General features: G+C 37.5%; 6 protein-coding genes across 6 annotated transcripts; all 6 read right to left on the reverse strand.

The window, feature by feature from the left end:
• Positions 1-459: 459 nt before the first annotated feature.
• f2rl1.2 (coagulation factor II (thrombin) receptor-like 1, tandem duplicate 2) lies at positions 460-2883 on the reverse strand. The gene is made up of 2 exons (XM_043234327.1): positions 2672-2883; positions 460-2566 (listed from the first exon to the last, which is right to left on the reverse strand). Exons 1-2 carry the CDS (start codon positions 2745-2747, stop codon positions 1464-1466), a joined length of 1179 nt encoding a protein of 392 aa, XP_043090262.1. The 5' UTR covers positions 2748-2883; the 3' UTR covers positions 460-1463.
• A 1068-nt stretch (positions 2884-3951) lies between these two features.
• Positions 3952-8280, reverse strand: f2rl1.1 (coagulation factor II (thrombin) receptor-like 1, tandem duplicate 1). Its single transcript, XM_043234458.1, has 2 exons — positions 8087-8280; positions 3952-5875 (listed from the first exon to the last, which is right to left on the reverse strand). The coding sequence occupies exons 1-2, from the start codon at positions 8151-8153 to the stop codon at positions 4809-4811; spliced, it is 1134 nt and encodes a 377-aa protein (XP_043090393.1). The 5' UTR covers positions 8154-8280; the 3' UTR covers positions 3952-4808.
• Positions 8281-10790: 2510 nt separating this feature from the next.
• On the reverse strand, positions 10791-12563 carry LOC122340971 (proteinase-activated receptor 1-like). Its single transcript, XM_043234232.1, has 2 exons — positions 12551-12563; positions 10791-11878 (listed from the first exon to the last, which is right to left on the reverse strand). The coding sequence occupies exons 1-2, from the start codon at positions 12561-12563 to the stop codon at positions 10791-10793; spliced, it is 1101 nt and encodes a 366-aa protein (XP_043090167.1).
• A 1848-nt stretch (positions 12564-14411) lies between these two features.
• LOC122340973 (proteinase-activated receptor 1-like) lies at positions 14412-16667 on the reverse strand. Its single transcript, XM_043234233.1, has 2 exons — positions 15639-16667; positions 14412-14426 (listed from the first exon to the last, which is right to left on the reverse strand). The coding sequence occupies exons 1-2, from the start codon at positions 16665-16667 to the stop codon at positions 14412-14414; spliced, it is 1044 nt and encodes a 347-aa protein (XP_043090168.1).
• Positions 16668-20171: 3504 nt separating this feature from the next.
• Positions 20172-22399, reverse strand: LOC122340974 (proteinase-activated receptor 1-like). The gene is made up of 4 exons (XM_043234234.1): positions 22369-22399; positions 22159-22239; positions 21477-21524; positions 20172-21265 (listed from the first exon to the last, which is right to left on the reverse strand). Exons 1-4 carry the CDS (start codon positions 22397-22399, stop codon positions 20172-20174), a joined length of 1254 nt encoding a protein of 417 aa, XP_043090169.1.
• Positions 22400-24041: 1642 nt separating this feature from the next.
• On the reverse strand, positions 24042-25216 carry LOC122340975 (proteinase-activated receptor 1-like). The gene is made up of 2 exons (XM_043234235.1): positions 25210-25216; positions 24042-25126 (listed from the first exon to the last, which is right to left on the reverse strand). The coding sequence occupies exons 1-2, from the start codon at positions 25214-25216 to the stop codon at positions 24042-24044; spliced, it is 1092 nt and encodes a 363-aa protein (XP_043090170.1).
• Between the last annotated feature and the right edge of the window lie 503 nt (positions 25217-25719).

Genomic DNA, 25719 nt, shown 5'->3' on the forward strand with positions numbered 1-25719 from the left:
TACTCTTTTATTATCAGTAGCTGACATATTGCTTATAGTCAGCGTTTTTCCATACAATATGTTGTATGTGCTGCGGAAATTAATAATTCAACTTGCTTGGCTTCTTGAGCCAAAGTGTACCATACTTTCCTAAGAAATCTGAATTGTTTATTTAAAAAAAAGTCCAATTAACATTTCACTTTTCCCTCTTAAATAAAATTAAACTGGTGTAAACCTGAATAGACGAAAAAAACATAATCAAAAGGTCTAAAGCTAGTTAAACAGGTTTAGAAGGTTTCTATAGACACAGATGATATTGTGAGCGGTATGCTAAACATTTGCTAAACGAGGGAGTGGACAGAGTCAAACTGATCAATAGAGATCTGTGAGAAGTCAGTAGAGCAGCAGTTTCACTGATAAAATCACACAAAACAACGCAGCGAGATTTTTTCGATATGAATCACGCTCATAAGCAGGACGGACAATTACAAGTGCTCTGTTTATTCAAACAAAAGCAGAACGATTTTTAACATTTTTTTGCATATATTTTGCATATAGATTTAGCACTCCGCTCGATTGCCCGTGAGGCACATTCTGTCCCCACGAACGTTACTAAAAATCCTTCAACCGAAAAAAATTTTAACACTTTGTAGCCGGAAAATAACATCATGAAGTCTTACGTCACTCAGTCAGGTTTCGTGGTTTGGGCTTTGCGGTTCATCATAGTTTCTACAAACAACACGTGACTCGCTTATAAAAAAAAAACACTCCACATGTGAACCGAGCAACTCAATTATTTATAGGAAACTAACTCACAATTCAGCGGAAAAACAAACTTTCAAAAGCAAAATAAAATATTTATTTAGAAGGCGCTGTACCTTTAAGGCTGAAGCGGGCTATTTGTGTTAAAAGCTGCGTTTCCTTGTAAGAGTACATCTGATAAACAAGGTGCGAATGAAGATTCAGACACACGCTTAACTGATTGGTAGTTCTCAAGAACGCCACTTCAGATAATTAAAGTCATGATTGAATTTAGACAAACATAATTTCAACATGTGCATCAAAAGACAAGTATAGTGACCTAATTATGCTATAAAACAAAGTGAGGTACAAAAATAATATTTGAAGTTAAAACGTACTTAAATTTCAAAGCATAGTTATTTTACAGGCTTGCAAATACGCATATTTCACGAAGTCCATCAGAACAATATTAAATGTAACAACTGAACGATCTGGCTGCAATGTTCGTCTTCAAGTTTTACGAGACTGCTTTGGCTTGGCGACCCTGAGTTTTAGACCGTTCTGTTCAAACTCTGTGTCTTCTTCTTCTTTGTTGTTTACAAATGCGTTCATAAACAATTCAGTCTGCTCTCGGACGGTTTCGGTATCATCAAATGGAGAACACAAGGAAAGAAGAAGTAAAGCCTTATGTATATTCCAAAGATGAATACATCATGTCCGTCACGATCCATGTCCATCTGCTCTCAGCAGTTGCTGCTTTCGGTGTTGCCTGTGCTTGAAGTATACGTGTTGGTCTTTTTAGAATACTTCATCGAGCTGAACGAGACCCTCATCCTCTCCACCGTTCGACTGCTACGGCACAGTAACGTGTTCTTGACGTGCTCCCTGAACTCATCCGAGACGTAATAGTAGATGAAAGGGTCCAAGCAGCTGTTGAGACTGGCCAGGCACAGCGTCATGAGGTAAAAACCGTAGCCGTTATTGGTCCAGCTGTTTCGCAGGAGAGCGTAATGCACCACCAACATCACGTTACTTGGGATGAAACAGACTAAGAACGTTATGAGCACCGTTATTATAAGAACCATGGCTCGTTGGCGACTTTTTCCAGCGCTGCCCTCGACTGCAGAAATCCCAAGCGAGCGAAGGAGAAGAATATAAGCTGCGATGATGACCAACATTGGGATGAAGAAGACAAGACCTGCCATCACCATAAAATAATAATAAGGCAGCTGAACATCCAGCAACACATTGCCCGAATTAAAGTTCTCCATGCTGACAAGACTGACGTCATGGCAGGTGGTGATGTTGAGGTCTGGAAGTTCAACGGTTTGCTGGTACAGGTACAAAGGTGTGGTACTGACCCAAATGAAGATCCAGATACACACGGATACCATGATCGCAAACCTGTTGTTTTTTCTTTGCTGGCTGAGTGGGTGAGCGCAGACCCAGTACCGCTGGATGCTCAGACAAGCGATGAAGAGGATGGAGCAGTACATGTTGCCGTAGAAGAAGCCCACCAAAACTTTGCACATCCCTTCACCAAAAGTCCAGTTATTTCCTTTCAGATGGTAAGCGATCTTGAGAGGCGTCCAGATGACAAACAAAAGGTCAGCCAGGGCCAGGTTGCCCATGTAAATGGCAGCAGGGTGGATTTTCTTTGACCTGAACAGCAAGACATATATAGCCATGGCGTTGGTCGGAAGCCCCACAGCGAAAACGATGACATAGATAATAGGCATGAAGACAGTGGTGAGACCGCTCTTCAGTGTGTCCGAACTGGTCTGATCGATGAATAATTTGCCTGTAACATCCGTCTGGACTACTAAAGTTCGTCCTTTGCCTTTGGCTGAAACAAAACACGTCGATTGTCAATTCTAAACGACTGAATCACAAACAAATTACATTAGAAATGCAAAGCCTAAATGCAACAGAGGAATATAGAGCGACTCACCTTGCTCCGCCGACGCAAAAATCAGGCCTATACACGCGAAAAAGAACAAGGTCCGATAACTTGCAGAGAAAGCCATAATTGTTTTTCAAACGTACTGATATTTCCCGAAGTGAAAGAAGGCTCTGGATCTCGGAGCGTCGTATGAGCCGTCGTTGCTCTCACCGAAACGTTTTTGACCTAAAAGGCGGAAGGACACACCTTACAGAGAGCGCGCGGTGTCTCCTTACCTGCGTGACGTCACAAGCTCGACGCATTCCGGTCGAATCCTGCCGCAGCGCGTGACTTTCGAGCCCTGACCGAAATCACCCGCGTGAGCCGAGCGTGGGAGGGGAGACCGAGACTGTATATATCGACACCGTTAACATGGCAGTTTAACAGAAATGTCTGCTGCTATAGAAGGAGTGTTTAGCAAACTTGCTGCCAAACGCGGCCACTTTTTCTTTTGATTTGTCATCTTTATTTCATCAAAATGACATTACTTTATCACTTCCCTGTTCTCAGACCGCAGCATGCAGTGTTATTGTTAACTACTTATACTAAAACTAAAATGGAAAAAAAAAATACGGCATAACCTGATGTTAAAATATAAACGTAAAGTAAGATTAGACGCGTTGCCTTGGAAACTAGACTATGTTAAGAATCCGGAAAGAAAAGTAGAGCCTTTTGGAAATAAACTAAAATAGAAAATATGAAAACTAATCAAACTATGAATAAATACTAAAAACATATCACTACAGCTTAACATGTAAACTATACCAAAGTGACTAAACTTTGTCCTAAGGGTAATAAAAATTTAAATTTTCGCATGCATAACTCTGTATTTTGTCAACACCATCAGATATTTATATATAACATTTTTAAATTCAAACAAGTCTTTACCTTGAAGGTCCTTTTTTCATATTTCACTAACCATGATTTCAACAGACCACACATATTAATATTGTACTAATATTATTTAATAATTTATAGTATTATTAATATAGTAAATAAATTGATTTATTAAAAATGATTTGCTAGACAAATGTATATTTTTGACCTATTTAGTCTTTTCAGTGAAGAATAGTAAAAAAAAAAAAAAGAGGACAATGAACTGTAAATGGTGCATGCATGTGTGTCAAACAACTGCAAATCAATTTTATGATTTGGCTAGTTAAATAAAATGTGGACTTTGGTCACATTCTAGCCGCCGTCTGTCCACATATACACAGCAAATCATAGATAGACATGGACAAAAGGACAAATTTGATCAAGTTTTTATTCATTTTGTTCAATTTATAAAAAAAAAAAAACAACAACAACAAAACAAAAAAAAAACATACAGAATAAACCACAGATAAAACAACATTAAACCTATACATGTACTTTGAAACGCATGGAGAGGCATGGAAGTGCAAACAGAAGTCAGCATTTATATTTATAATCCTAAAAATGAGACAACCATTCCAGCATGTAGTGCGTTAGAACACATCTGAATGAGGTTAATGTTTTCTGGTTATACATTCACACATCTAAAATTGGTCATTGGTGTGATTTACATAACATTTCACATTCTTTTATAGATACTTGTACATGCATTTATGTAAACAGGCATAAATGCAAATTGGTTTCTGTAACAGGTGGTTAAAACATTACAGCTTCTTTTATTCAGTCAACGTTTAGTCTACTTCCACCGAACTGGAGTAAAGGTCATTTGAAAGAAGATTCTGGGAAACGCCACTCAGCCAAACAAAACTATGTTCAGGTGTTTAAACCCAAACTGAGTCAACCTGTAACTAAGTGACGTAACGGCAACAAAATAATCACTCTTCAACATTTCTATGGTGAGTATGTTGTCAAACAGGTGGCCAATTTGTTGTTCCAACCTAGGATGTCCTTTTAAGGTCTTAAGATCTTCAAATATAGATGCGAGTCCTATATTTACCAAGGTTAATAAAAAAAAAAGCATATGTGAGATTACGGAGAAAAGATGTTTAGTTACGTTTTAGAAAATAACTCGGGTGCATGTTTTAGAAACTTGTTCCTTCAGCCCTCGCAACATTTAATAATAAAACAACAAGAGCTTATATAGTTTTCAAGAGGTACTGAAGAGCTCCAGAGCATAGCGTGGATTTGTCAAACAGTTCTCCAGATGTCATTCTCAGTAGGAACTGCTCTGCGTGTTTCCAGACTCTGATGTGTAGGTGCTGCTTTTCTTTGAAAACTTCAGCGCGCTGAAAGAAACGCGCATTCTCTGTGCATTGCGTTCGCTGCGGCAAAGAAACGTGTTCCTCACGTGTTCCCTGAACTCGTCTGAAACAAAATAATATATGAATGGATCGACGCAGCTGTTGAGGCTGGCCAGGCATAGCGTTGTAATATAAAAGCCGTAACAGCTGTCCTGTACTCCCGTAGAGAGCAGGGAGTAATGCACAATAACCATGATGTTACTCGGGGTGAAGCACACTAGAAACATCACGAGCACCGTGACGATGAGGATGACAGCCTTCCTGCGCTTCTGAACGATGTCGGCGCCAGTCATCGAACTCTTCAAAGCACGTAGCATCTGCACGTACGCTACTATACATACTATGCAGGGAACTATGAATCCGACAACTCCCATAATAAGGAAGTAGATAGACGGGTAATGCGACTGGCTCGGGCGAGTGACGTCATGGCAGGTAACAATATTCATGTTGGTGACCTTCACGGTCTGGTCGTGAAGATAAAGAGGCACGGTAATGACCCACACAACCAGCCACACACACACAGCAACACCGACCGCCAATTTGTTGTTCCTTTTCTGCTGGGAAAGAGGATGTACTATGGCCCAGTACCTCTGGACGCTAATGCATGCAATGAAAGCAGTCGAACAATACATGTTCCCGTAGAAAAAGGCAACCAGGACTTTGCACAGGGCTTCTCCGAAGATCCAGTTATTCCCTTTAAAATGGTACGCGATCTTTAGGGGAAGCCAGATTACGAAAAGCAGGTCCGCCAGCGCGAGGTTGGCCATGAAAATGGATGAGGGATGCTTCTTCTTCGTCCTGAAGAGGAACACCCAGATGGCCATAGCGTTGGTCGGCAAGCCCACACTGAAGACGATGATGTACACCACTGGGAAGAAGATCTGCGTGAGCACGCTGTTCAGTACAGCACCAGCAGTGGACGTCACTGACACTCCATACTCGGTTTCATAGCCAGTAAAGCCTCTGTCCTCGATTGATACTGTAGGCAGAATGAGAGAACGTAAGAACATTACATTAAATCGCTGACAGACAGATCCTGAGGTTTTATAATGAGGTTCTTTAATGTAGGAGCACTTGCGGGAAACCGAACCAAACAATACAGCGCTGTTTTAATCGAATGCGTCACCTGCACACACTCACACTTCAAATGAAATTTTTGAAGCAGTAACATTCATTTTCAAAAGTGGATAGTTGTAAAGTAGATAAGATTTAGATTGTGAATGGACCAGTTTATGCTGTAGAACAAAAATAAATAAATTAATTTGAAAAAAAAATCAAGTCGTCAAGTTACGTTCACATACCCCAATTAGTTTTCCAGGTTCTGACATCATATGTGACTCTGGGCCACAAAACCAGTTATAAGTGTTCAAAATTTAGATACATAATCTGAATAAATAAGATTTGTATTGGTGCATGGTTTGTTAGGATAGGACAAAATATAACCCTTTGAACATTTGGAATCTTAAGGTGCAAAAAAATATCAATATTTTACTGTAAGAAATTTACAAAATATCTTCCTGGAACATGATCAATATCCTAATTATTTTTGGCATAAACGAAAAATCTATCACTTTGACCCATACAATGTATTTTGGTTATTGCTATAAATATACCACAGCGACTTGGTTTTGTGGTCCAGGGTCACATATTTCTATTGACTTGTACTTAATTCACAAATGCTGAATATTAAGAAAATATCAAATATTAGCTGCAAGATACAGAAGAGTAAGCTCACGCTACAAACTTTTCTCAATACTACACTCTTCTGTCTGTGGACTGTATAAAGTCTATGCTCCACACGGATGAATAAACTGCACTGTTTTACAGCAAAAATCTTTGATGCCCTTATTTTTATTCTTTAAGCTAACATTTTGCATATGAGGTAATTTGATTCAGTGATTAAATGTTAGACTGTTGTTGCCTTGAACATATGATGAACAATGATGGTGTGGCACGTCTCATCTCATGTACATCGTATCTGAAGTAAATATTCTACCTTTGGGTTTAGGTTTTCTATATCACTATATAATTTAACCTTAGACATTTTACGTCATTACTACAGTTAATAAGATTTTAACACAGTACACCCATAGCGCAACTCTACTCTGGTGTTTCTGAAAGCAGTAAGGGTGCTTCTAGCCTTAGTAATCTTTTTTTTGACATTTCGTATTTTTGTCTTGTCTACTGCAATGGTTTTTCACTACGCCAGTCATGGCAATTTCAAAAACGGATCCTGCATTTATATGTAGATTCTTTTGCAGCGTGCGACAGCTGGTTCTCCTAAAGAGGCATTTTAATTTATTCAAATTCTGATTGGATAATATAGCCTAGAAAGGGCACAAAGAGCATTCCATTTATAAGCACTAAAAGCTGTCACTCATCTTAGTTCATTGCCATCTTAGACAGTAGAATAAAAAAACGTAGATTGATTAATGACAGCTTTAGTCAGATTGTATAGTGATAGATAGATAGATAGATAGATAGATAGATAGATAGATAGATAATTTACTCCACATGCATTACTTCAGAGGCTTGAATGATTCATACCGAATCATTAGAAACTAGTGTCTAGTACATAGATCTGGCATCTACATGACCATGCAAGTTATGAAATCTGTCTGCTGTAAAGGAACGATGGGTCTCTGTGACCCATGCTACTAAAATAGCAAAGACATGCATTCTACAAATATCAGGCATCGTTTCGTTCAAGTTAGGGTACATACTTGATAGTTAAAGCAGCTTTAAACAATGTGGAATCAATCTACTCCCAGTCTACTTTTATACACATTGGTCACCCAAAATATAGGCTAAAACTTTTCACAAACAGCTTCTCATATACAAGCAACATTCAGCAGTCAACAGCCTACACATTCAAGGGCACTATTTCAGTAGAAGACTAGAGCTTCATTAATACCTGTCAAATCAGTTTAGGCCAGAGGAAGACAAATTATTATTTTTCAGACAAAAAATAAGTAAATAAAAAAGTAAACCGCATATAACAATAAGTTAATATATATACTTATACTTATACTTATATATATATATATATATATATATATATATATATATATATATATATATATATATATATATATATATATATATATATAACAGTTTCATATAAGAAAGTCTTGAGATGAGACACTTTAAAAAAAAAAAAAAAAAAAAAAACAAGAAAATAAATTCTTACGTTGACTAGACGCGTTGACGCTGATTAAGGTAAGCAAAGCGTAAATCCAGATCAATCGGTGCCCCATTTTTTCCTGCAAAACTAACGGAAACGACTATATTTGTCGAGTCGTGTACTGTTTTCGTCATGAATATAAACAAAATCAGCTCTTTATAATCAGGTGTGGAGCTCACCGTCCGTCAAAGACATGTGATCTACCTGGGTCACGCCCTTCAGAAGAGTTCTGCCTGGAGACACACTTATGTGGACAGTTCTCGTATAGTTACTGAATTACAGCAAACACTTCATTTCAGTGTACATAACAAAAAAAGTGCTGTTCATTTTCATCATTTAATTAATTAATCATTTTAATTTTTTTTGTGTGTTATAGGAAGCGCCGCACGCCTCTCATTATTGAAGGTATCACTCCGCTGTGACATCGCCGAGCGTTCCGCACCAGAATATACACAGGGAAAAAATAATAATCTTCCGCGATGTCAACTAGTACTTCGACCGATCACCTTGTCATCTCACTCAGCAGAGAAACTACACTGTAACTGCGTATCAGTTTTTATCCTCACACAATAAGCAAGTTGTTTCAGAACAAGACGTGAAGTAGTTCTTCAACAGTTAGAGGACGGTCAGCAACGTAAAGATACAAGCAGAAGTAATTATATCAATGTGAAATAGAATAGCTTACAAACCCTGAAGATTACTGATATTACTCTGCGGTCAGGATATTTTCACATTCTGCTGTTTTTTTGTATAATATGATTAATTTTAATACCACCTTCAAAATGTGTTATAATTGTATGCATTGATTAAATATGGCCACGTTTTGGTGTATTATGAGAAGTAGTTTTTCATACCAGATATAGATTTTGGTTATGATGCACCTTCACCTAGAGAACTGCATTATCACTGCTTCTGTGGTTTTTTTTTTTTTTTTTTTTTTTTTTTTAATAATGGTAAATATTGTATATATTGTTTTACTATGTTTGTGAATTGTAATTAAAAGTTTAAATAATGCAATTAAAAAAATATGCCAATTTAAATAATATAATATTTTAAACCGTTTAAAGTTAAAAAGTTTTGTTTACCATAAACAGTACTATTTAATACATTGGGTAGACAAATGGATAAACACAGCCACCTAGAGGATAGTTAAATCCCTGCTATTCACATAAGACATCAGTAAAATCAATGATCACGTGGCTTTAGTCAAATTGTAATTTAGAATTTGTTATTGATTTATTGATAGAAAAACAGGGAGACAATAGATAGATCTATCTATAGATTTATCTGGTTAAGAAATCCAAATGGAAAGTACTTCATGAGGCCAGAATCTGTAACAAAACAGAAAATAATCCTTTAATTTACTGGCTTAAGTGTAAAACAAAACCCATCTAATGAGTGAAGATTGAAGGATGCACTTTAAAATGTGATTGAAATGGGAAGATATACAGAGTATTGTCTTTTCAGCCATAATTAATACAGGAATTAGTATAGGTAGGTCTGCAAATCACATTGCACACATATAATAAGTAATAATTATAAAAAAAATTGTTTACAATAAATAATAAATAAACAATGGGAAATTCTGTAACGCATTTCAGGGTCTTGCAGCCTGAAACATTGCACTCTTCTGACCATGCACTAATGCGTGTGGTCAGGACACAAATCTCCACAGAATGTGTAAGAGCTCAAGCGATATTGCCTTTAATGAGCAGATCTAAATTTGATGCTAATGACCGTTTCTTTGAGAAGCGCTTGATGTGTAATGGGAAATGGGAAACTGTTTTCTAGATGTGCTTGTTCACAGTGTCTGTGAGCCAGTACCAACACTAAGAAATGAACCCATTTTAATCAAAAGCTTAAATAATATTGCAGATTCATAGTATCTGCGATCCATAATGACTGAGAAGAATGTAAAATAGCTACTTTGTTCATTTGATTAAAAAATGCGAAAGAATTGGATTTATGAAAAATTGAAGGGAAAATAACAAATTAATTTTAATTGTTATTGTATACTATTAATGGTTTGAATACATACTGTTAGTAGTCTCTGCTTCCCCGATCATGATTTGCAACTTAACTGTTCAACAAGTTGAACAATGTCGAAAAAAAAAGATAAAAAAATTTAGTTTTTAAGTGCAAAATTGTTAAGTAAATGTATTGGGTTTTCATTGATATCTGGCTACACATTGACTATGACACTCAAGGTATTGTAACTTAGCGAAGATATAATTTACAACTGTTTATCAAAGTGAGGAGCATGTGCAATGACTCAAACTCAAGTTGAACTGCTACAGCATTATTATTATTATTATTATTATTGATTTATGAATCATGGTTCTGGTTTCATGCATTTTAGGAAATTCATTTTGTAGTTTTTTTTTATGTTGGTTATTCATTGATAAACACCTAGAGGATTGCTTTATCACAGTCTTTGTGTGAATCTACAAAGAAGTACAATGAATGATCAAACAGCTTCAGTCAAATTGTATTTGTTTGTTAATATGTTATGAATTATGTACGTCCTCCAATACCTTCACTGACACAATGCAATAGCTATATATTGTAAATATTGTGCATATAGATACAGTGAACACCCTGTTGGTTAATACTTGCAGAAAAAAATACATTGTTATGGAAACAAAGAATGTGACTCAGAATATGACTAGTTGTTGTTTTAAGAGAGAGATACACTTTTCATTTTTATTTTTTACTGGCCAGCTGTAGTGCTGCCAGTTGTTCTTGTATTTGACTGCGTTTTTGCTCTCTTTTTTGCTTTCTTGCACCAAAACACAGAGCGGATCTGCTTCCTGTATTGAGACGAGCCGTAGTAGTAGAGCAGAGGATCCAGAAAAACACTTGTGCTTCCCAAACACGCAGCCAGCAGGTAAACAGCATATGATGAATCTCCCTCACGGTGTCCTCCTTTAGCTAAATGAACACAGTGGTACAACAAGATGCCATTGGTTGGAGCAAAGCACACCACAAACTCAATCAGCACAGAGATAGTCAGAATCACAGCTTTCCTTCGTTGGTCTGAAGATGAAGATGATGTTGTTAAGCGATCAGATTTTGCACCAAGTGCATGTATGATGGTGGAGTAGCACACAATGGTGACCACCAGAGGCAAGAAGAAATATAGGCAGGAGAGGATGGAGAACAAGTACACATAATAGTCTACTGTAGAGTCATTTTGGCGAAGTACATCATGGCATGTGACACCAACATTCTCAATCTCAACTGTTTGATTCATTGAGAGAAGTGGCGCTGTACCAGCGAGCGCCAGCAGCCAGACCAGCACACACACACATGTGGCTTTCCTCGTGCTCCTCCAGGTCAGAGAGGCGATGGGAAACACCACGGCCAGCAGCCGGTCCACACTCATGCACATCATCAGCAGTATGGAGCAGTACATGTAGCAGTAGTAAGCTGCACTGATCACACGACACAGAGCCTCACCGAACACCCAATCTGAAGAGTTCAGCTGGTAGTGGATCTTCAGAGGCAGCAGCAGGGTGAAGAGCAGGTCCACACACGCCAGGTGAGACATGTAGATCACCGCTGGTTTCTTCTCTCGGATCCTACAGGTGAACGCCACCAGGGCCAAAGCGTTCAGGGGCAAACTAATGAGGATGATGAAGATGTAGAACGAGGGCATGAGACGTGTGACCAGCAGGCCTTTGAGGAAGTCAGCTGATTCATCTAAGATGTTAATAGTATCAGGGGTTCTATTGTAATTCCATGCTAGAACATAGTAACTAAAGCCTAAAATCGAACCAGGTTGAAAGCAGGCAGTTCCTGTAAACAACATAAAACACCATAAATAAGTTCTTATACTACTATATTTACATTTAGTAATTTAGCGGACTCTTTCATCAAAAGCAACTCTCAGAAGTAAAGGTCCAAAAAATGCCAATGGGGCAGTACCTTTTCAAAAGGTACATGTTTGTACCATAATGGTACATTTTAGTACCTTAAAGATACGTAGTAGTACTTAAAATGTACATATTTAAACCTAATAGGTACAAAATTGTACATTTTGAAAAGGTACCGCCCCAATGACAGTACCTTTATTTCTGAGAGTAGTGAGTTTGCTTTTGCCAACCTAGAGAGGTGAAATAGTGTAGTGTTGGGTACTCATGTCAATGATGGCATTATGATTTTTTGTATCATATGCAGAGACCCAGAACAATCATGTGCCATTCAGGGAAGGGACACTAACAGTTCAGAGTGTCCCATCCAGATAGACCAGCTTTTGAGTCAGCAGCAGATACAACCAGATTCTGAGCCTCCAGCCTGCTAGGAAAGACATACTTTCTTTATCCAGTAAAAAAGGATGAAGCATGTGCAGTTTATATCATAGAGCCCATTGACCAAGTTCTGAATCTCTGTTTTAATAATTACAATAAAGAAACGGCAGGTGACAGGTGACAGGTTGTACCAGTTAGATATTCCACCAATCTTTCTTACCTGATATACTCATAACCGAACCTAAAATGATTAAAAAATAAATTAATCAGTGACCAGAGTACCCATCACTACGCTTTTACACCTCCCTATAGGCTGCAAAATCACTACAAGTAACAAAATCAGATGAACAGTTACATATGTTAAATGACTCAGGGTGTAGTCAATAATTTGGTTAATGATTAAGTCACTGCACGCTGAATACTACTAACTTGAAAATTTAAGTAGTTTACAAGGAGGTGATTTTGTATGCATTTCTACATGCAAACCATACAAACCACACCAGTATTACAAGAGAAGTATGCATGCAACCCTAAACAAAGTTAGTGGTTATAGTTATGAATTGTCATGAGATTGTGTTGCATATTACTGTTATATGCTGATGAAGAGTTCAGATCACGGTTATTGTAGTAAAATGGAGGAGGTTGAAAACAGTCATAATCTGTAATCAACACAAAAGAGCATTAGTGAAAGCTTTCATGATAACATTAGATAATAATTAAAAGAAGGACACATTTGCATAAAGACTGATAGAGATTATGCAATACTGAAAAATTTGAAATTGCTCAATATGAGCAAATCATAAATTTACGTTACAATTATTAAAAAAAAGTATTATTACTGAAACAAAATATGAATAAATACTATAATAGCATATCAGTTAATTTTAAAGTAACACTTCACATCATATCTGACAAAATCTTGGCATTCAGAAATGTTTGATTATTTTTAAATGGTTAAACTGAAGTACTCACCATTGCCTGCCGTGCATGTGCTCAGAACTGTAATTAAAAGCAAGACAGTTTTCACTCCCATGATTACTGATAAGCTGGAAATGTCTAACTCTACAAAATATACATTAGAACAAGCTTTAATAATGTGTAAACCCAAAATGGAGGCACAACCGCTCAGTGTTGTGCTTGAGATCTGTGATGATATCAATGGAAAATTCAACATCTTTTGAGGGAAATTATTAAGAGATAAATTATGAATGATAATGGATGTTGGGGTGTGACTGTTGAAGACCTCTATGCATTTTTTTCATGTGGATGTTGCATCTTTATGAGAAAAGGGTGCAAAATTGCTCAGTGTTAGTGAAAGGGTCTTTTCAGACATATATTAATTTACTTGATTGTTTTATTTGCAGGCCTAATATGTTGATGTAAAAAGATGTAAAAGGTTTCTTGTCTCGTAACAATTGTCATGTAGAGATAGCCCACCTTCAATTCAAAATTAAAAAAAAAAGTAATTTGCATCAGTAGATATTAGCTGCTATGTGACATGAAATTTAATTTCTTCTTCTGTAAACTGTAAACCCCACCTACTTTGATTTGATCTCAAAACATTTTGACGTTGACAAGTGTTATTAGACCGCTGTGGAAGACCAGCCTAAAAATGTAACTTTTAAACATTTTTGTCAATTTTTTAATTATTTGGGCCACTTGCAGTGAACTTGTCAAGCAAACAGAAATCAAACTAAAAATATATTCCTAGCTGTTGTCAGAATATGGCTAGATATCAACCTTTTTAAAACTTATTTTTACTGTGCAGCTATAGATAAAAGGATTCTGTGTTTGACAGCTTGTTTGTTGTTGTTGTGTTCTTCTTTTGCACCAAAACTCAGAGCAGAACTGTTTTCTGAGTCTATTTACATTAAGGCACGTAGATCACTGCTGGTTTCTTCTCTCCAATCCTACAGGTGAACGACACCGAGGCCAAATTGTTCAGGAGCAGACGTACAGAACGACCACTGGCCCAGAGGATGGTATCGTCTGCTTATTGTAAGTTACAGCACTATTAATTCTTTCAAACATTGTTACAAATGTCTGATTTATCTGGTTAAAAAAGCCAAATGAATAACACTTCATGAGGCCAGAATCTGCAACAAAACACAACACAGACCATCTTTAATTTATTGGCTTAAGTGTAAAACAAATCATTTTCATCCGTATCATCACATAACTACATATCACCAAAATTATAAATACGTGTTGCACTCTTTTACCTTATAAGCTATTAAAATTCATTTTTGGTACAATTGAAAATCACATCACTCGTGAGATGTGTAGCTGGACAGATTGTTTTTATTTATGAGTTTGTTTCATTTCCAAGAAAAAGGGTGAAAATGTGTTTTTTCAGCGATATACAAGAATGGAATGGAAGGCATTGTATTAATGATATACTGTCATACTGTAAATGATAGCACTTTTGTTAACAATGCACAATAAAAACAATAAACAGACAAATATATGCCAGCGAATGGGAAATTAGACAATGCATTTCAGGGTCTCCTGACCATATACTGATGCATTTGGTTAAAACGCAATTCTCCAGAGAATGTGTAAGAGCCAAAGTGATGTTTCCGATAATAAGCAGATCTATAAATCTGGCGCTAATGACTGTTTCTTTGAGATGTGTAATGGGAAACAGTCTTCTAGAACTTCCTGAGTCTGTGCGCCAATAACAAGACCTAGAAACTAGACAACACGTTGAATCAATTGCATCATAACTGTTCAACAAGGTGTATGTCATGAAATGCTGGAAAATTACTCACAGTACATTGTAAGAAATGATGAATCAAATTAGTCATGTAATATTGGGTGTTCACTGACACAAGAAACCAATAGCCTGTCATGCTTTGACGGTGACACTAAGAAGCTTTGCGAAGATATTATTTATTACCGTTTATCAAAGTGCGTTAGCTATAGTTATGATTCATGATGAATTAATCATTGATAAGACATGAGTACAATCAATGATCAAGCGGCTTTAGTCAATGCTATTACAAGTTTTATTAATTATTATTTTATAAATTAAGATAAATAATGTGCCATGCATTATGAAAAGAAATTATTTCTGACACAATACAATAGCTACATGTTGTTAATAGTGTGCATACAGACACAGTGAACTCCCACACTTTATTCCATGTTGGTTAAAACACGCAGATAATGACATTGTGGTGAACTTGTTATGCAAACAAAGCATACAGCTCAGAATATGGCTAGTTGTTGTTTTAAGAGAGAGATAAACTTTTCCTAATTAAAGCTGTAGAGCAGTGAGAGGTTTTTGTGTTTGACAGTGTTTTTACTCTCTTTTTTGCTTTCTTGCACCAAAACACAGAGCGGATCTGCTTCCTGTATTGAGACGAGCCGTAGTAGTAGAGCAGAGGATCCAGAAAAACACTTGAGCTCCCCAAACACACAGCCAGCAGGTAAACAGCATATGATGAATCTCCCTCACGGTGTCCTCCTTTAGCTAAATGAACACAGTGGTACAACAGGATGCCATTGGTTGGAGCAAAGCACACCACGAACTCAATCAGCACAGAGATAGTCAGAATCACAGCTTTCCTTCGCTTGTCTGAAGACGAAGATGATGTTAAGCGATCAGATTTTGCACTAAGTGCATGTATGATGGTGGAGTAGCTCACTAAGGTGACGATCAGAGGCAAGAAGAAATAGAAGCAGGAGAGGATGGAGAACAAGTACACATAATACTTTACTATAGAGTCATTTTGAGGTACTACGTCACGGCAGGTGAGTCCCACATCCTTAATCTTGAATGTCTGTCTCACTAGGAGAAGTGGCACTGTACCAGCGAGCGCCAGCAGCCAGACCAGCACACACACACATGTGGCTTTCCTCGTGCTCCTCCAGGTCAGAGAGGCGATGGGAAACACCACGGCCAGCAGCCGGTCCACACTCATGCACATCATCAGCAGTATGGAGCAGTACATGTAGCAGTAGTAAGCTGCACTGATCACACGACACAGAGCCTCACCGAACACCCAATCTGAAGAGTTCAGCTGGTAGTGGATCTTCAGAGGCAGCAGCAGGGTGAAGAGCAGGTCCACACACGCCAGGTGAGACATGTAGATCACCGCTGGTTTCTTCTCTCGGATCCTACAGGTGAACGCCACCAGGGCCAAAGCGTTCAGGGGCAAACTAATGAGGATGATGAAGATGTAGAACAAGGGCATGATGCGTGTGACCAGCAGGCCTTTGAGGAAGACAACAGACTCTTTTAAAATGTTTAATGTGTCAGTGTTTGATCCAGTTTTGAGATCTGGAATAGAGCTGTGATTCGGCGCTTGAACCATCTCAGTTTGGGCTAACATCCCACCATACTCTATTTTTTTGAGCTGTAATCAACAGAAAACATCATTAGTGATAGTCACATACTACTACCACACAAAATAAAATAAAAATAAAATGGGCTTCAACACATGAATTACATATAATGAATAATATTACCAACATCAAAATGTATCTATGTTTTACAATTTTATATGAATTAGCACAATGTGAACAGCACAATATACCACTGTAAAAAAAAAAAAAAAAAAAAAAATGTAAGGATGAAAACACATGAGACCATACAAATGCATACAAATACTTAGGACATGTCATATGAGTTGCCATGTAGTGTGTTACATATTACTCTTACATACTGAATAACAGTTCAGATGGCTAATGTTGTAAGATGCAGGAAGCAAAGCAGAGTTGGAATCTGTAATCAAAAATATTGTTAAATCCCCCATAGTACCATCAGACAATAAGTTTGCGACTTGGACACCATAAAAACTTTATACAGACATTACTAATTAATAAAAAAATCCTTCAATTCCAACAACAAAAAAATTGTAATTGTTAACTAACACTAGAATTCGAACTAGGCTATATATATATATATATATATATATATATATATATATATATATATATATATATATATATATATATATATATATATACACACACATAAATATCAATTTTAGATGAAAATGTTGATAAAAACCAATAAACATCACAATAGCACAATACTACAAATTTAAATTCATGCTGAAAATATTATTACATTCTATAAGGGAATATAAAAAACATAAATTAACACCTCACATCAAATCGGCAAGACATAACTGACAAAATCTTGGCTTTCAGAAATTTGTGATTATTTTTAAATAGTTCAAGGTTGAACTTAAGTACTTACCATTGCCTGCAGTACAAGTGTGAAGAGCTATAATTAAAAGCAAGACAGTTTTCCCTTCCATGATTACTGATCAGCTGGCAGTTTATAACTATGTTAAATGTACATTAGAACAACTCAAAGTGGTAGAATTTGTAAATCCTAGATGGAAGCACAGCCGCTCAGTGTTTGTTCTTGGCTTCTGAGTGTGAAAATAATGATGTCACTGTAGCCTTCAGCCTCAATCGAATGAAATTATTAGGAGATAAATTATAAATGATGATGCATGCTTGGGTGTGTCTCCTAATGTTTTTCATCTCCATGAAAAAAGAGTGCAAAAATTAGTGTTTATGAGAGTATTGTATTTTCAAACATACATTAATTCAGTTGATTGTATTGCCATGTTTTAACATGTTTTTTTTTAATCAAAATGTATCGCAAAAGCATTATAGCAAAAGTTAAAATCAACCTTGGCAGCACTCATTGGTTACTTGTGAAAAGGTGAAGAGGACTGCTTTCCTGCAGTGTCTGTTTAAATGTAGAATGAAGGCAATCACTCATCAAATGGCTTCGATCAAATGGGATAATAGCTCATTTATTATTCATGTTTTTTCTACACACAGTGATATAGATGACATGCATTAATGTCTAATAAAATGTAAATAATATGCATTATATAACTATCATCGACACAACACAATAGCTATATAAATGTGTGCATACAGAGACAATGAACACACACACACATTTTTTCATAAAAATAAATAGATAAATCCATACAATAAATTCAGTTAGAAATAAGTCTACATTAATCATGTTGAGATAGTGTCAAATGAATTAAAAAACAGCCATATTTGGGAAAAAATTATATGTATTTGTGAAAATTGCTGGATTTTATTCTTGGTCATGTTTCAAGGGTTAGTTCACCCAAGTTGAAAATTCTGTCAATAATTACTCACCCTAATGTTATCTTCAGAACACAAATATGATATTTTTGATAAAAACCGAGAGCTTTTTGACCTGCATAGACAGCAAGGGTCCTACCACGATCAAAGCAGAGAAATTTAGTAAGGATCCTGTTAAAATCGTCCATGTGACATTAGTGTGCTTCTACAGTAATTGTACAAACAATAACAAGAAGAAAACAAAAATAAGAACTTTATTCAAAAAATTGTTTTTCTTCTAGGACAAAAACAAAGTGAACAAAAATGAACAAAGTGGTTGGAGCAAAGCACACTACCATTTTAATCAGCACAGCAATAGTCATAATCATAGCCTGACTAATGTGCATACTAATGTGGCATTTCCTGCACTCCTCAAGGCCAGAGACTATAGAATACCCAAAAAGTGCAACTCATATAGTTTTGAATGGGGAAAAATGCAACACTTAAAATTGCCGATAAATCGAAGGAAGCCCTGCCTTCTAAACAAAATAGCCAATCACTGATCTGTGAAGTCAGCGCATCATCGCATCTGCTGTTTGAAGTTCCGGTTGCTATAGAAACTGTGAGCATTGTCAGGGGTGCGCCTAGGACTGCACTGATCTCACCCGAGACGTAAGCTTTTTATGACGCTATTTCAGCAAAAGAAACAACAATTATTGCACAGTTGTTGCCAGATTTCATTGGTGATTTCAAATATGAAACTTAATCCCAAGCTTAGTGAACAGTTTGGGAGAATTTCTTGTTTTCCAATGCAAAGAGATAGGAGCTGCCAGAGAGGCGTTTCAAAGATGGCCGCAGAGTAAAATGACCACCAGGCCTTTGAGGAATATCAGCTGAGATAACATATTTAGTTTCAATGAATATATCTACATTCAGATGAATGATGTCTCACTATTCAACATTTTCCTTTCAAATGCTGAAACATGCGTTTTCTATGACTGCCTAGAGCTTGTGATTGTGAGGCACGTGATTGGGTGCTGCCAAGCGTCTTTTAACTTGGTATTAAATGTGACTGTTAACACATCAAAATCACTGCTATGTCTTTATGTAGTGATGTGATAAAGGCAATTTTCAGCTATTCGGTGAAAAGAGGTACCTGTTTTTTAAATTTGAGGACCACCCCTTAGGAGGTCTGCCATTGAGGTTTACCTTTCACGTATGAACTATAGTTCACAGAGCAGTTAAATAGACTAATAGGTCTAAATGTATTTATATGTATTTATATTATCTTTGAAAGGCGTAGGGTTATAAAACGTTCATCTACCTCTCAGTAAGTATATATTACACTAATTCAGGGCATTTTTGTTGACTGTGTTTTAATATGAGGTGTACGAGAATTGACATGTTTTGTTTTATTTTTTTAACTCTTTTGTCCTCACATTTATACATATTTGAAGTTCCGCAGATTACAAATGGGGAGCTTACATTTATCAGCATCGCCACAGAATGCACTTTGAAACAAAATCATGGATGATTGCTATGCTAAGTTTACAGACATCTTTTTGAGACACAAACTAAATGCATTTCAGTTGTTTTGTTAAAAAACCCTATGTTTTCAAACATTAAGGGTGCTATATGATTGCATACATGCTGTGCTATATGTTGAATCTATATACATGCAAAGACCAAAATGAAAAACAAACATCATTCCAGTTATTTAAAACTAGCACAGACTGCATTTATTAAAAAAAATAAAAAAAAAGATAATAAATTCACACCTGAATGTGAGCCGGGGTGTGCTCGCAGCTAAGCTCAGAGGATTTAGTTTGACTGTTTGTGTTTGATATTGTGGTTGAGCTTTTTGTCTTCTTCCACCAGATCAGACAGCTGATCTGCTTCCTGCACTGAGACGAGCCATAGTAATACAACAGAGGGTCCAGAAAAACACTAGCACTTCCCAAACAGACAGCTATCAGGTAGTATTTCCCCTCCTCACTGCTGCCTCCGCTGACTAAACGAACACAGTGGTACAACAAGATGCCATTGGTTGGTGCAAAGCACAGCACAAACTCCATCAGCACAGCTATAGCCATAATCACAGCTTTCCTTCGTCTGTCTGAATATGATGTTGACAAGTTATCATTCTTTGTAGAAAGCACATATATGATGGTAGAGTAACTCACTATGGTGACAACCAGAGGCAAGAGGAAGTAGAGGCAGGAGAGGATGGAGAACAGGTACGCATACAGCTGCGTGTGATACAGCACATCGTGGCAGGTGATGCCCACATCCTTAATCTTGAATGTTTGTGTTATGGCGAGCAGTGGCACAGTACCAGCGAGCGCCAGCAGCCAGACCAGCACACACACACATGTGGCTTTCCTCGTGCTCCTCCAGGTCAGAGAGGCGATGGGAAACACCACGGCCAGCAGCCGGTCCACACTCATGCACATCATCAGCAGTATGGAGCAGTACATGTAGCAGTAGTAAGCTGCACTGATCACACGACACAGAGCCTCACCGAACACCCAATCTGAAGAGTTCAGCTGGTAGTGGATCTTCAGAGGCAGCAGCAGGGTGAAGAGCAGGTCCACACACGCCAGGTGAGACATGTAGATCACCGCTGGTTTCTTCTCTCGGATCCTACAGGTGAACGCCACCAGGGCCAAAGCGTTCAGGGGCAAACTAATGAGGATGATGAAGATGTAGAACGAGGGCATGAGACGTGTGACCAGCAGGCCTTTGAGGAAGACAACAGACCCCTCTGAGATGTTGTATGTGTCTTGTGTACTCTTGTTGCAACCCACTGCATTCAGATCAGTGCTATTACATGGCTGCACTTCAAGAAAATAGGTAATGATTGGATCTGTAAACAAATATGCAAAAATGATTAAATAAATAAAAACAACAGCCACAATGAAACTTCTCAATACTACAGATTCATTGCTTTGGTGGTCTGTAATCTTTACCTTCATTCACGTGAATGGATTCGATCAGGGTTGAGATGGAATCTTCTACAAAATGATAGCTTTTAATATAGACTCTTGAATAATTTACCGAAAAGGAATAATTTTTACTTGTCTCATAGAGCTCTGTCATAACAGAGAAGTTGTGTCCAGAACCAGCTGTAACAAAACAAACAAAATGTTAAAGGCAGTGTAATGAGATCTCTTTACATCAGAATAGCAATCAAGGTAAATGGTAGTTATGTGTATTTATATCGTCTAATGAAAATCTTTAGTCCGAACATGCATTTGCATAGCTATACACACCCTTTTTGCGCAGAAATTATATGTCATCAGCGCATTCTAGCTATATTAGAATTATGTGCATTACAAGCCATCTACTGTAAACTTCTGTTTTATGAATTGCCTGCGTAACAGCTTCTAACAGTCATCAAATTTGAACAAAATATACCATCAGGATATTACAGCTTCTGTGCATCATCTTTAATTATTACAGCTATTTTTACTCTTTCGACAAGTATCTCTCCACAAAGTGATGTTTACATCGACATTGCTATTACACACTACAATGTGGAAAAAAAGACCTAATTGCTTAATAAATCTCCTGGTCTAAACTCATGGACTATGTTCGTTAGCATATACAAACAAAACTTTCGTTCATTTGAAGATTAAAAAAAGCATTGTAAAATGAATCCCTATGAACTGAACCATTTCATTTGGTTTAATTAATTCTTGTGGAGAGATACACTTGCTGTATATCATGAACCCACTTCATTTTGTTTGTAACCTCTACCTGGTAACTCTGAACCGGGTTCATCAGATGTCTGTGTTGAAGCCTCGTCATCAGCTGGTTCATTAGTCTGTACATAGCTTCCTAAAGAGACCAAAACATCAGTAAAAACCATACTATTATACCATCAGTAAAACCAGCTACTTAATAGAATTGGGTCCCATTTACAATGTAAAGCTTAATCACTTCCTGTCAGGACTATTAGCAGCCCACCTCTTAGCAAGTGGTCTTTAGCAAAAACCATGTGTCTGGGCCCCTCCTAATGTTATAGGCTAACGTGGGCTCCAATGCTCACTGTTGACTTTTCTGAGATGATATTACATGACTGTTGACAAGCTGTTTTATTAATAGTTCATTTGTAGCGCACCAGCCACCTAACTACAAATAAAGATGTGGGGGAAAAAAATCAGAACAACGAATGCCTCATGTAGGCTATAGTCGATCAATCGGTTTTTTGAAAATCTGCAATAAAATTGCTTGTAAATAGTTAAACCGGTCATAACATTTACCTCAGAAATGGCAACAATATAACAATAACAATGTAGTAATTGCTTTATTATTTTAAGAAAATTAGCCACTTTAATTTATGATTTGTAATTTTCAAATTGATAGTTCACCCAAAAATATCTTAAGTGTTATTTATGTTAACTGGAGTATCATAAAATACCATAGTTTATGAAAATGAACACACATAATATGATGCAGTTAAAGTTTCTACATAGTTAAACACTATCAGAAGACTGTGATTAAAAATCAGACGACTTGGCATGCACTAATGCATTGATGTACTTACCGTTATAGGTAGCAGTGCTCGCATGCAGAAGTATAATGGAAAACAAGATAGTTTTGACCCCCATGAATACTGATCAGAGGTAACGTCCTATAACTGTGTATATAGATGTCCAGACAGCTTCTTCACTCTCTGAGTGCTCAGACTCTTCTGCAAGGAGAGGTTTGTATATGTATATGTATATGTATATAATGTGACATCACTGGATCCCCACCCTCTACTGATCCCAAATTCATACAACCTACAGAGCGAATGAGCAGCTCCACGTGAGTCTGAAAAATGATGGTTTATCTCGGCATTTTCCCTAAAACTCATTATTATTTCATTATATGAAGCCTTGCCGTTCCCAAAGACTACAGTATTCACTATTTTCAGTTTATTTAGCTGCAGGGATAACTTTGTCATTTTTGTGGTCATTTGCATCATCATTTGCATCTTGCAAATATTTTTAATCCAGTTTTGTTGTTCACTAATTCACTATCATTCCTTAATGTGTTTGAAGGTATAATTGTTCTTTTTGTCTTCTTCCAGCAGATCCTCTGTCTGCATTGAGAGAAACCATAGTAATATAACAGAGGGTCCAGAACAAACACTTGCGCTCCTCGTACACTGTAACCAATATAATTTATATTAAACAACACACAATGAACACAATAAAATAAATCAAAGGTAATAAGTGCGCAACTGCACAAAGCACTTCGGGGTCTTGCAGTCTGAAGCATTGCACTCTCCTGACCATACACTGATGCATGTGGTTTAGGCAATAATCTCCACAGAAGGAGTAAGAGCCCAAGTAAGAGGAACTACAGCTCTCCTTACAAATCAACCCATAAATGACCATTTGTCATGAATGCGGGGTCTGAGGCGTGCGGATCCATTCGCAGGCTTTTATTGAGCAAAGGCATGGTCACAGCAGGCATGCGTCAAAACACAGCAAACAGGAATATCAAAGGCAAGGTAACAACAGATCTTGCAGTGAACTTGTCAAGCAAACAGAGAAGCAACTCATATGTGGAGAGATACTTTTTTTTTACTGTGCAGATGTAGTGCAGTAAGAGGATTTTGTGTGTTTGACAACTTTTTCACTCTTTTTTTTTTATTTCTTGCACCAAAACGCAGAGCGGATCTGCTTCCTGTATTGAGACGAGCCGTAGTAGTAGAGCAGAGGATCCAGAAAAACACTTGAGCTCCCCAAACACACAGCCAGCAGGTAAACAGCATATGATGAATCTCCCTCACGGTGTCCTCCTTTAGCTAAATGAACACAGTGGTACAACAGGATGCCATTGGTTGGAGCAAAGCACAGCACAAACTCAATCAGCACAGAGATAGTCAGAATCACAGCTTTCCTTCGTTGGTCTGAAGATGAAGATGATGTTAAGCGATCAGACTTTGCACTAAGTGTATATATAATGATGGAGTAGCTCACAAAGGTGACGACCAGAGGCAAGAAGAAACAGAGGCAGGAGAGGATGGAGAACAAGTACACATAATACAGTACTGTTGGGTCATTTTGGCGTAGCACATCATAGCAGATGACGCCTACATTCTCAATCTCAACTGTTTGATTCATTGAGAGAAGTGGCACAGTACCAGCGAGCGCCAGCAGCCAGACCAGCACACACACACACAAGGCTTTCCTGGTGCTCCTCCAGGTCAGAGAGGTGATGGGAAACACCACGGCCAGCAGCCGGTCCACACTCATGCACATCATCAGCAGTATGGAGCAGTACATGTAGCAGTAGTAAGCTGCACTGATCACACGACACAGAGCCTCACCGAACACCCAATCTGAAGAGTTCAGCTGGTAGTGGATCTTCAGAGGCAGCAGCAGGGTGAAGAGCAGGTCCACACACGCCAGGTGAGACATGTAGATCACCGTTGGATTCTTCTCTCGGATCCTACAGGTGAACACCACCAGGGCCAAAGCGTTCAGGGGCAAACTAATGAGGATAATGAAGATGTAGAACGAGGGCATGATGCGTGTGACCAGCAGGCCTTTGAGGAAGCTGACAGTCTCATTTGAGATGGACAATGAAGAACAGTTGAGTGTTGCCAAGATATTAAACTTGTCAACAGGTTGTGCAGCTGCATTTAAAGTTTCTCCTCCCGTTTTTATAACAGGAAGATTGTTGTCAAAGGCTATAAACTGACCTACTCCATATGAAGAGCAGTGTGGAACTGTAACCAACACAAAACACCAAGAGTAAAGTTCTCATACAACCAGACAATAACAAAATCAATTTAAACATACAAACAGCTACAGTACATGTGTTAAATGACTCCTGAATAGTGTTATGACTGCATAGAATAGTGTTATAGTTATGAATTGCCATTTGATTGTTTTGCATATTACTGTCATTTGGTGATGCAGAGTTCAGATCAGGGGTGTTGCTGTAGAAAGACGGAGGACGCCGAACACAGTCATAATCTGCCATCAACAAAAAAGAGCATTAGTGAAACATTGCGCTATACCTTCAGACAATAATTAAGAGGAGGGAAAATAAAATCCATCAATGATAAACAGATGTTGTACACTAACAACCCATAAATAGCTGTTACAAAATGAATAAAATTAAATAATCAGTTTTTTATCACCCATCTGTGTTATATACTGCAAATATTGATACTGAGCACTAAAGCTCAAGTCTGTCTTAACAGTAGTTGAAAAATAAGTGGGGAAAGTTATGTGAGAGGAGGCATGCTTCCATCTTTATATGATTGACAGGTGAGCTGTATTTGCGTGTTTGTCTTAATGAAGAATAAAATGGAAT

Source organism: Puntigrus tetrazona, unplaced genomic scaffold, assembly GCF_018831695.1.
Source record: "Puntigrus tetrazona isolate hp1 unplaced genomic scaffold, ASM1883169v1 S000001111, whole genome shotgun sequence".
Lineage (NCBI taxonomy): Eukaryota > Metazoa > Chordata > Actinopteri > Cypriniformes > Cyprinidae > Puntigrus > Puntigrus tetrazona.